Source organism: Suillus bovinus, assembly GCF_016758785.1.
Source record: "Suillus bovinus strain UH-Sbo-P2 chromosome Unknown EDB93scaffold_26, whole genome shotgun sequence".
Taxonomy (NCBI): Eukaryota; Fungi; Basidiomycota; class Agaricomycetes; order Boletales; family Suillaceae; genus Suillus; species Suillus bovinus.
This window is the reverse complement of record NW_024542082.1, coordinates 302,041-313,759: the sequence shown is the minus strand read 5'-3', so window position 1 is coordinate 313,759 and position 11,719 is coordinate 302,041. Positions and strand designations below refer to the sequence as shown.

General features: G+C 47.5%; 2 protein-coding genes across 2 annotated transcripts; one reads left to right on the top strand and one right to left on the bottom strand.

The window, feature by feature from the left end:
• Positions 1–1,805: 1,805 nt before the first annotated feature.
• On the bottom strand, positions 1,806–3,534 carry EDB93DRAFT_383778 (uncharacterized protein). Its single transcript, XM_041456234.1, has 3 exons — positions 3,265–3,534; positions 3,071–3,215; positions 1,806–3,020 (listed from the first exon to the last, which is right to left on the bottom strand). The coding sequence occupies exons 1-3, from the start codon at positions 3,378–3,380 to the stop codon at positions 2,091–2,093; spliced, it is 1,191 nt and encodes a 396-aa protein (XP_041307912.1). The 5' UTR covers positions 3,381–3,534; the 3' UTR covers positions 1,806–2,090.
• A 2,398-nt stretch (positions 3,535–5,932) lies between these two features.
• On the top strand, positions 5,933–11,638 carry EDB93DRAFT_383705 (P-loop containing nucleoside triphosphate hydrolase protein). The gene is made up of 11 exons (XM_041456233.1): positions 5,933–6,348; positions 6,406–6,549; positions 6,632–6,816; positions 6,869–7,347; positions 7,402–7,505; positions 7,556–9,103; positions 9,155–9,774; positions 9,822–10,509; positions 10,569–11,133; positions 11,182–11,442; positions 11,490–11,638. The coding sequence occupies exons 1-11, from the start codon at positions 6,172–6,174 to the stop codon at positions 11,519–11,521; spliced, it is 4,803 nt and encodes a 1,600-aa protein (XP_041307911.1). The 5' UTR covers positions 5,933–6,171; the 3' UTR covers positions 11,522–11,638.
• Positions 11,639–11,719: the final 81 nt, after the last annotated feature.

Here is an 11,719-nt window from a genome sequence, read left to right as displayed (position 1 = left end):
TGCCTTGCTCGCGACACGCAGGCACACAGTCGCGGATACACCAATCCACTGTCCTTCTGCCATACCTTTCTAGATGGTCCTACGAGTCCGTGTGTCCCAAGAGTTTGCGCATTGGCTCTAGCACATGCAATTCTGCACTGAATGCTTGCATTGATGTTCCCCAAACATAATACACAGTGTTATGTTTCTTATTTGAAGAAGATTTTGTCCATGGCCAACTTATTGGTGCTGGAGGCTAGTTTTGCCAGTGTGCATAGAAGGCTTGCTCTAAAGGTCAGATCACCACATAAAATTCTGGAATGCGGTACAATAATTATACACGATGAGAGAATACTAAAACAAATTTCTCCGGGGCCACATCCTTGTCAGGATGATCTGCAATAAAATAAATACGTATCGCCCCAAACGTGACAATCATATCCGAAGTGTTACGCCGAGACTGTGTGAATCGAAACTCCGCGCCAAGTCCACTCTGGACATCTATGTAAGGTCCCTGGGAAGCGGGCTCAGAGTAGACCGTTACTTAATACTTTCGCTTTCGCTGTTGATGCGGCACGTGAGCGTCAAGGGTTAGCAGATAACCAACTATACTATGGCTCGGCGCTCGCTACATCAGCAGTATATAGCTTCACATGTGCGGTTTATGACCTCTTCCAACCTGCGCAAAAACAAGGGGACTTAGCACAAGAGCTTGATATGGATATAAATTGCATCATAGCCATACAAAAATCTCGCGACCTTCATTCTCGTCCCCTGTCCTCAAATGTGGCAACTTACACCTTGCATGGGAATGGACACACAGCCCTGCCAACCACCATCATAAATTCTTTTCTTCCTCGGAACTAGTAGCATCAGGGCCATTCGGACCAATGTAGAATCAGCAAAACTCATTGTAGGGATCACTATTTTCACCGTCCTGACTGTCGTGGAGATCCTCACCTGTCATCTGAAGCTTGGCAGCATGTGTTTATGAAGCTGAATATGTATATAGTATAAAGTAAACAAATGTAGGAGAAAGCACCTTAACGACTCAGATTTGCCTTTTACACGGTTTCCAGTTGCTGTGGGATCGATCTCGTAGAATTCTGGCAAAATGACAGCGCCAATCCGCTTGCGGACACTGGCCGGAGGTGTTCTGATGTAATTCGTCAAGTTAATGGTACCAATACTAATGATATACTTAGTACAACTATAGTTACTCACCTCGTGTAGGTCCTTTTGCAAAAAATACCTTGTGATTCGCGTTTTGATCGAGTTTCATGACGAGTTTTCCACACTCGCGAATGGTCGTTTTCGCTCCATGGAATTTTGGGCAGCGAGGTCTGGGCTACGATGAGCGCTGGTACTAGTAGAGCGGATAGCGGTCTACTCTGAGCTCATTTGCACATGTCGTTAAAATTGTCTGCGCGATCGAGAATAGGTAACCTCGCTCGCTGTGCTCTAGATTTGCTATAGTTAGATTTGTCCTTTGTAGTCTTAGGAATTTCACATTTCACTACTCAGGCTTTCTAAGATATACGAGTCGTAACTTCCAAATCTTCTACTACCATTAGTACTTTGGTGTCTCTGTGATCCCTCTTCTCTCTTCCGGACTAGTAGAAAAACTGGCAAAACTCTAGGCTATATGTATATGTTCACGAAATATCTAGGGATAGTGATGCTATCATGGATGCATCGATCAGGTCTCTTGAAGTTACATCTTTGCGAGTTGTGCCAAGTTTTTACCAGGGCCCCTCCCTTCTGCCGATGTGACCCTGTCACATGGCACAACTAGCTGGCAAAACTCGGCAAACTGTTTTGCCACTTCCCTCAAATTGTGATTTATTTATTTATTTTGGGTGAAATCATACAGTCTGATTTATATAACCACGAGTCCAGTGGTAGCCAGTTGATCACCAGGGCATGTAAGGCCACGCCATGCAAGGTTGACATTGAACGTTGAATGAAGATGCAAGTAAGTATCTGCTATGGCTACATATAATTGCGATGGGCAAGAGTAAGAATTGGTCCAGATTGAAGCAAGCTCAAGTGCCGATTGGTGTCCGGTTGAATGCCAGAACCAACGTTGATGTACGCTATATGATGTGTCGTCACTGGGCATCCACATGGCTCTGCTTAATGTGGCGCAAAAGAGCATCTTTACGTGACAGGGACTTTTGGCAGTGAGGGCATATGACTGTCGTGGAGGGCAGGTCTGGGTTAAACTTGCAACTCCCCAAGTGCCTCTCCATGTCGTTTCTACGCGTGAAAGACTTCTTGCAGCCATGAATTTTCATCAAGCAGTCAAATCGCTCTTCCTTAGCTCCTTCGCGCCTTGTCACTCTTTTTAAGGAACGATAAGCGACTTTTCTAGCCTTCTCGGATGCTGCACGTTTATGGATGCGACTGGGTTGATAATCGTCGTCGTCGTCGTCGGTCCGCCGGCGCTTGACTCCTCGACAAACGTCAGCCAATTCAATATCAGCATGGTTTGGGTTGAAAGGCGACGAGAGGTGATCCGAATGCTGTACATTAGTACGGAGCGAACGGATGGCTGGGCTTGGAGCAATGCAAATTTGCAATTGAGACGTAATGTTCTCCGTCAAGCCCTCTGTAAATCTTAGGACACGAGATCGCTCCGCGGGATTAGAGTCTGGCAAGATAGACGACGAGTCATGCATCAGCTCTGCATCATCAACTGGAAGCACAAGCATCGGCTGAGAGACATTCTCTAAGAGTGATAGTGGAGAAGGCATGTCCAAGACCGCCCGGCAGGCAAGGTCTTCTTGCAGTTGTTCAGGACAAGCTGCGTCTTCTATAAATCCTTCTTCCTCAAAAAACGGACTGCAATCCGCTGCGACGTCGAAAAGCCCAAAGTCTTCCAGCGGACCACAGAAGAGGTCGGGGAGAAGTGAACCGCCTTGTGGAGTCAAGGGGGACCTGCTCGACGCGACACTGAACGGCGATTCGTCAGGACTCAACTGCGGTAAACTTAAGAAGTCTCCGGTTGCAGATGCTTCTGGGTACCGATATCGGGCAGCCTTAAGACACACATTTCAGCATAAACTTGATAGATCTTCGGTTCACGCACGTTAGATGCCTGCATTTTGTGGATAGCCAGATTCTCGATGTATGCTGCATCGTCCGTATCTTCGAGGTGAGTATCGAGGATATCAGAAGACCACAGCATCGTTGGTGCTGTGGATGACTCGAACTCGAAGGTTCTGTCCTCGGTCAGTCAATCGATCATTTACTTGACCATGAGATTAATATTACAATACTCACCTTAGACCATCCATGAAATCGAGCTTCGATGGGAGCTCTGTTTCCCGTTTAAAGAATTCTGAATCCTCGGGATACACAAGGTATTCATTGTAGTCGCTGGACGACGGCAGATGCATGTCGGTAGATTATTGGAGGAAAGTGTTGGATAAGATGCAAGGAAGTGCACCTTCACGGAAGGCGACCTTCTTATCTGCCTTGTAAGCCAACAAACAGGTTCTCTGTTGACACTTGAGGGTCCATCCCTCACAACAACGTGTTGTGCACGCGTCAACAAGGCTGTAGCCCTTGATGCGGAAGGGCATCTTAATTGTTCCGAAGTCACGTCTTTACTGGGCTAAGAAGCCAACCACAGGCGCTGGTCGTATTCGTTAGATCTATGAGTTTGACCAGTATCAACTATCTTGACCTCACTGTACTGTTTTCGAGGCAAATGTCAAATTTTTGAGCCCATCGTGGCGAACTTGACAGCTGAGAATGGAGTCAAAAGCCGTGCATGTCCTGTACTATGGCACTGTAGATGGCAAGTCCCGGCCGGTCGATGAAGACAACTGTCACCCTGTCCATGTCACCTTCTTCTAGAAACCGCGGAGCGCGGACTATCGAAGACAATTCGAGGGATAAAAGCGGTCCGGAATTTGATGTCGGAACCTACCATTATGTAATGGATGTTGGGGCGACAAAAATAGGGCACGCGTGGCACGATGATGACGAATCCAATTCGGTTGACGAAGCACTTCTATACTTGAGCAATTGAAAATCGTTCACCTTGGACCAAAAGTTATTGGAAACTCAGGCGTTCATGATAAGCGCTAGTTAACCTTACTCGCGATTGCAGTGGGACTTGTGCGGAGCACCGGTACAAATGTCGTGACAAGACCTCGGAATTGTGCGTGCGCGCACTGATCGATGGTAGTACCACTATTACGAACTGTAGGTGACTTTCATGGTCAAGAAATGAAGCCCTCGCCGTACAAGACACTACAATGTTGTCAAAGGTAAGTGGTACTCTGAGTCGTCATCAGATAGCGCTCCACTTAGTTTCTGCAACCTGGCACTTTAGCGAGATCGCCGTCTCTCCCTGTCGGAAAAAATGGCTTTTTGTGCCATATGATGATGATTATCCATCCGGGTACTGTTGACTCAACAACTATGCCACATTGCCAATTCGGTAGTTGTGGCGCAACTAGATGATATCTACTTTCATGTGTCGCCAGCCCATTGCCAACATCAGTATCTCCGTACTGTCAAATATCAGAGATGCGTTGGCTGCGTCCAAATCTACCTTCCTGTCGATATTTCATTCAACGACTTTTTTCACATAGCCTATGTGTTCACAAATGGACCTGGATCCAGCGAACGCTGAACTTGGGCACAAGTTTTATAACGACCGAATTCGAGACGCCCCTCGTCAGCTCTCCGATGAAGAACTTCAGGAGGTATCTAAGCATGGCTGCGAGCTTCTCAAACGAGCTCGAAGTCGGTGGGTAGTTCTTGAAATACACAATCTAGCATGACATCCAAATGTTGCTTACTGCTATTAGGTGGCGGGGTATCTGCTCATATGATACTTGCCAAAGCAAATTTTATCGGGGCCCTAGTAGGCGGGCCCTGATAGAAGGTCATTCCGTTCTTTCTATAATGATCGGACGGAGGCCATATCCTAAGCACACGAGTCTACAAGATACTCCTAGTCGGTGGGCGACGAATTCGAAGTCATTAATTTATGCTCATGCACAAAGCTGTCTTGAGTCACAGGCCAGACAGCATCATTGTTTAAGAAGTACTTGAAATATCTATGGCAGGCACGACACTGGGATACTTCGAAGACACCACGCCAATACCAACCCAGCCGGTCATCCATCAGCAAAAGACTTATAATTTTCGCCTGTCGGAAAGAATTTTAATGCTCAATGTGAGCTTATGGTGTTAGTGATCTCGGGGCAACACGATTGGAACAGACTTCAATAGAGATATGAATGTCGTGAGGAATGTCACTGAACCTCTCATATTGTACCATGTTAACGTTGACTGCTGCAAGCTGACCTCGAGGCTCGACGACCCGCGTCATGGGTGAGGCTTCAATTTAGCGAGTCGTATAGTAAGAGGAGTTTCTAACTTCAAAGGTCATCATCAATTCGAATTCACAGTACTTTTGGCTCTCGTACCCATCAACTCGGTAAAGGTCTCATCGCCTTAGTCCTTGGTTTCACGCATTCAAGTTCATTTCGACATTTGATTCTCAGCTGAGATTGGTACCTGTACGATATCTCGGGCAATACTTTTTCCGCAAGCCCCTTGAGATAAGGCTGAATTCAATTTCCATAGAACGAGGACGACTATCAACTCGAACCATGCATTAATCCAGTATATGAGAACGTTTGATACCACCCCTCAGGTAATGCAGGTGTCACGTATACTAATAACAGGTTAAAATATGGTGCAGGTTGAGGTGAGCTCTGGCATGACATCGAATATAACAAAACGACCAGTATCTCAATGTGTGAGATCGAGCTGAAAGTACATATACTGGTTTTACGATGGGTGTTGGCAGTGCACTAATGTTTTAAAGAAAACTCTCGAAACGATGAATATTAAGGCTAAGCGCTAAGCGCTTAAGTACTTCAAGTACCTAATTAGGCATACTGGTTCAAGTGATCATTATTCCGCTGCAAAGTGCAGTTACTGTCACGGTCCATGACCTGTATATCCATAACCTGTTCGCGATCGTGAGCATACCCAGCTGTGTGAAGTACTTTGATATTTTCTTTGACAATTTGCTTTGCTTCTTATTCACTTCGAGGTTGACAGCACGTTTAGACACCTTATACCTGGATATTCCCGAAGTCATTCAGTCATTCCAGACAGCTTACAAGCCAAACTCGGTTTCGGTGCTTCATATCCCTGCTGATGCGAGCTCCTCGTCCCTCTCAGAGTGCAGAAGCTGCGCGCGCCGCTGCGCTACAGGCTGAGTTCAATGAAAAGAAATGGGTGTGGGTACCAGACGAGAAAGACGGTTATCTCGCTGGCTGGGTACACCAAGAAGATGATGAGACTGCAGAAATTATTATGTCCTCTGGTGGCGAGGTATCTTTACCTTAATCTCTTTCGTAACGTGCCAATTGCTGACACGAAACGCGTCAGATTCGTCGAGTCCCTTTGTATGCGCTCTCCAAGATGAACCCTCCCAAGTTCGATCGTGTCGAAGACATCGCAGATCTCACATTTTTAAACGAGGCGAGCGTCGTGCATAATCTGCGTCTAAGGTATGGATCTGGTGCTATCTATGTGAGTCCTATCCTGTCAGCGGTTTTTTGCGCACAGTTCATGAACATCCTACTTTGCACGCCTACTGAAACGTACCGAGTAGACATACTCTGGCTTATTCTTGGTTGCTATAAACCCTTACCAGAACCTTCCGCTCTATACAGACGCAATTGTATCGCAGTATCGCAGTAAACGACGGGATGAGAACCCTCCTCATATCTTCGCGGTTGCAGAGCGCGCATGGGTTAACATGGGGGAGGAGCGTGAAAATCAGAGCATTCTTATAACGTCAGCCATCCCTACATTTCGGTGAACCATGCAACTAATTAGCCGCCCACAGGGGAGAATCTGGTGCAGGAAAAACTGAGAGCACGAAGAAAGTTATACAATACCTGTCTGCTATAGCAACTGATGCTCACCCGCGCCATCCTTCACATTCACATTCTACGTCCATGGCATCTTCATTTCCCGCATCCCCACCTTTGGGTCTGCCCAGAAGAAGCTCTTTTCATGCAAAAGCTACTCATGTTGTGTCCAACAGCACTGGAGGCGCCAAGGGTCGTCTAGGCTTACTCGAACGACAAATTCTCCAAGCGAATCCCATCCTCGAGGCATTCGGTAACGCGCAGACTCAGCGGAACAACAATTCAAGTAGATTCGGGAAGTTTATTAGAATTAGTTTTTCTCCAGACGGGAGTATATCCGGGGCGAACATCGACTGGTACCTGCTGGAAAAGAGTCGAGTGGTGGTTCGCAGTGCCGCGGAGCGAAACTTCCACGTATTTTACCAGCTATTATCAAGTGGAGGATCATTGAAAGGTAAGTCATTAAATACATGCTCTCCACTTGTTTTTGATATCCGTGCTTCTGCAGATACTCTTCTGCTGGATCGACCTCTAGACGAATATGAATTTCTCAATAGAAGCAGGCGAGAGGTTGATGGCATCAACGATCGTGACGATTGGGACGCTCTGATAGTATGTTTTGTGAATGTAAAGTCTTTGATACCTGACTAACACACTCCCAGAATGCTCTTGATATTGTTGGCTTTACGGCCGCCGAACAGTTCGACCTTTTCCGCATCGTTGCGGCAATTCTTCATATTGGCAACATCGTCATCCGTTCTACGAAGTCGGACGATGCATTCATGCCTGATCCCTCGCAAGCTGAGCGTGTCTGCCATTTGCTCGGAATTCCTATCGCAGAGTTCACGAGAGCTATCTTACGGCCCAGGGTTCTTGCTGGACGTGAGTGGGTCACTCAGGCGAGGACAGGGCAACAGTCTCTTGACGAACTCGCGTCCTTGAGCAAGTCGTTATACGAGAAGTCCTTCGGTGCGCTGGTTGAGCGCATTAACCGTGCGCTAGATCGACCGTCTTCTAAGTCGACATTCATCGGTGTTCTCGACATCGCAGGCTTCGAGATCTTCGAAATCAACACGTATGAGCAATTGCTTATCAACTATACCAACGAGAAACTGCAGCAATTTTTCAATCACCACATGTTCGTCCTTGAGCAGGAAGAGTATTCCAGGGAAGGCATAGAATGGGATTACGTGAACTTCAAGCTGGACTTGCAGCCGACTATCGACCTTATTGAGAGCAGCGGGAACGCTATTGGTATCCTCAGTTGCTTAGACGAGGAATGTATCATGCCCAAAGCCACCGATCTCACTTTCACGGAGAAAGTCCATTCGATCTGGAGTGGAGATCTGCGAGCAACAGAGCATCCTCATCCAGGTCGGACGAAATACACCTTACCGAAGTTTGAACAAGGTTTCATCATCACGCATTACGCAGGCAAAGTCGAGTACCGCACCGACGGGTGGTTAGAGAAGAATAAGGATCCCCTCAACGATAATCTCACACGTGTACTGGCATCATCATCAGAACCTTATGTGGCCTTGCTTTTCCAAGATTTTTCTGGCGTCTTCGCCGACATGCCGCCATCTTCCAGTGCCGGGTTCTCTGCAGGAAAAAGGCGCACCATCAAGAGAGGGGCGTTTAGGACAGTTGGGCAACGGCACAAGGAGCAATTAGCGCTTCTCATGGCACAGTTACAGGCGACACAACCACATTTCGTACGTTGCATCGTGCCCAACATTAACAAGAAACCTGGAAGGGTGGACGTGCCTCTTGTCCTTGATCAGTTGCGTTGCAACGGTGTTTTGGAGGGTATTCGCATAGCGCGCCTTGGTTATCCTAATCGGCTTCTTTTCGTCGAGTTTCGCCAGCGCTACGAGATCATGACTCCAGGCGTTATTCCTCGTGGATATATGGATGGTCGCAAATCGTGCATCCGTATTGTAGAAGCTTTGGATCTTGATACCGAGTTGTTCCGTGTGGGAACATCCAAGATATTCTTCAAAGCTGGAGTCCTCGCCGATCTCGAGGAGAGGCGGGATGCCCTTCTCTTCGACGTCTTTTCGAGATTACAGGCTGTTGCTAGGAAGTTCTCCGCACGCAGACAGATGAAGAAGGTTCTCAATCGTGCGGTGGCGATACGAACGATCCAGCGTAATGCTCGTGTGTACGGGGAGTTGCGAGATTGGCCATGGTGGCAATTATACACGAAAGTAAGGTAGTTCTTATCTATCTCGAGGTAATTTTTTGATCATTTCAAACAGGTCCGTCCGTTACTCGCCGCGACACGAAATGATGAAGAGCTCAGAAAGAAAGATGTCGAGCTGCAACTTGTGAAGGAGAGAGCGGAGCGCGATCAACGGGAACGGGAAAATCTAGAGAATGTGAAGATGAATCTTCAGGCGGAAAAGCGAAAGATTATCGAAGAGTTGGAAGCAGAACGTGCGCTTGCCCTCGACAAAGATAGCATGTTGGACAGAAGCAAAAAGAGGGAAGCAGAACTCGAAGAAGAAATCGTTGCTTTACACGCCGACCTCGACGTCCTCGATTCGCAACTGGACCGTGCTCTACAACTTCAGAAGGAGGGTGACGAGAAACATGAAACTTTGCGCGTCGCGTTCGACCAGGCTGCGGAGCATCTTGTCCGTATGGAGGGTCAGCAAAATGAATGGCGAGCTAAAGAGGCGGAGCTATCAGATATTGTATTAACGCAGGAGAGCAGCATTGTTCAGCTGCAGCAGGAACACCAGGCTCTCCAGAAATCTAATGAGGACCTCAGAGCCCTTGTTTCGCAGCGCGACGAAGATTTGGCACGTGCCAATGAGCGTTCTGAGGCTTTAGTGAGCGACTTGCAGGCCAAGCTCAGTGCGGAAATTCAATCTAAGTGAGCCCAAAAACTTACCATGATTTTTGGTCTGATGTTTTGCGCAGAGCGTCGCTCGGCAGCAAGGTCGACCAACTGGAAAAAAGTTTAAGTTATCTCAAACAGCAGCTAACAGAGATGTCTCGTACATCCGCTGAGTATTCTGCTATGATCCAGAACAAAGAGGACCAAAATTCACAGCTGATTTCTACTATCACCGCATCCGCCGACGAGCGTTCTCGACTGCAAAAGGAAATTGTCGAACTTCACGCTACATCTGACAGACAGCGAGCGGAGATCCATGCTTCCAGGGCCGATGTAGATCGTGCAGTGTCCGCTAAGATAAAACTTCAAGGCGAGCTGGATGAGCTCCGCGCAATCATGGAGACCAAGAGCACCGAAGATGCCCGCCGGCTCGAAGTCGAGAAAAGCAAAGAAGAAGAACTTTCCGAGCTCCGCCGTCAGTCTTTCCAGTTACACACAGAACTCAGTATTTTACGGGAAAACGCTCTCGACAAGGAAAGCAAGCTCGCTACCGAACTAGACGAAATGCGTCGTCAGCACAAGCAATTAGATTCAGCTCACAGCTCTCTTTCAGAGCGCGAGCGAGGCTTGAAGGAACGAACGTCGAAGCTTGAGGCAATGGTCGTGGATCTGGAAAAAGCCAAAAGGGTGGTTGAATCGGAACTGCAGGCATTGAGATCCCGTCAGATTGACTCAGATGGTCGCTTAGCGGAGACATTGAGGTCGAAAGAGGTGATTGGGCAATTATTTGCATTTGTTGGAATGAATGGATCTTACTTCTACTTTATTAGATTCTGGAACGACAACTCCACGCTGCTCAGACCAAATATAATGAGATCGAGGATACGATTTTGCAGATGGAAAGAGATGCTCACACTGGCGAACGTCAGCTGGAAACCTTGAAGAAACAACTGGAATCCGAATCAACCAAGTCCAAGAACCTTCAGCACGCCATGTTAACTCAGAAAAAGGAGTATCAGGAACGCATTGCAAAGTACGACCATGATCTTAATAAGGCAATCACTGATCTCAAGAATCGGGAGTGGGACCTCAAGCAAATGGAGAGTAAACAGGATAAGACGATTGTCGAACATGTTTACGTTCTGGAGAAGGCCAAGAAAGTAACCGATCAGCAACTGAGGGAAGCACAAGAGCAGCTGCAGAAGGACGCCGTCTACATTCGATCTTTGGAGAAAGCCAAGGCAAGTCTTACCCGGGAGGTAGAAGATTTTGCCAGGGGTGGTGGGGTGGATCAGGCAGAGCGTAGGGCCTCCGAAAGGGCTGCCAAGTTCCTTGAGGAAAAGGCTCACAAAGCGCTCGCTAGCGCAGAAGCAAAAGAACGCGCAGAATCTTCTGGTAAGGTTCAGACTCCTCCGCCCTAAGCAATACTGACTGTCAAGATAGTTCGACGCGCCCTCGCTGAGTTAGAAAAGACTCATCACGATTTGGTGACAGAGAAGAGGACACTCGAAGAGCGTTTCCAAGATACTCAGCGGAGGCTCCGTGAATTGGAGGCTCAGATCGAGGCCGAAGATAGAGAATCTTCTGAGTTGGGCATTCACAGGCACCGTCTAGTACAACAACTGCAAGATGAGCGTCAGCAGCATCAGAAAGACCTCGCAGAACGTGATTTTGCTAGTGACCAGACCCGAAAAAAATATCAAGGTTGGTGACAACTTTCATAAAAAATCTCATCTAATGAAAAGCTGCAGCTGAACTAGCCCAGTTGAGTGAAGGTGTGTAACTAGGAAACGCTTGGTGTACCTCAGCAAATCATATTTATTCCAGAAATGCAAGCGCAGCGAGATGCGATGACAAGGCTACGAGAAGATAACCGCAAAATACACTCCGACTATGACGAGCTGCAGCTAAGATTTGATGACGAGGTCTACAATGGAGGCGCCTGGAACAGGGAGAAAGAGCGGATGGAGACGAAGATCGC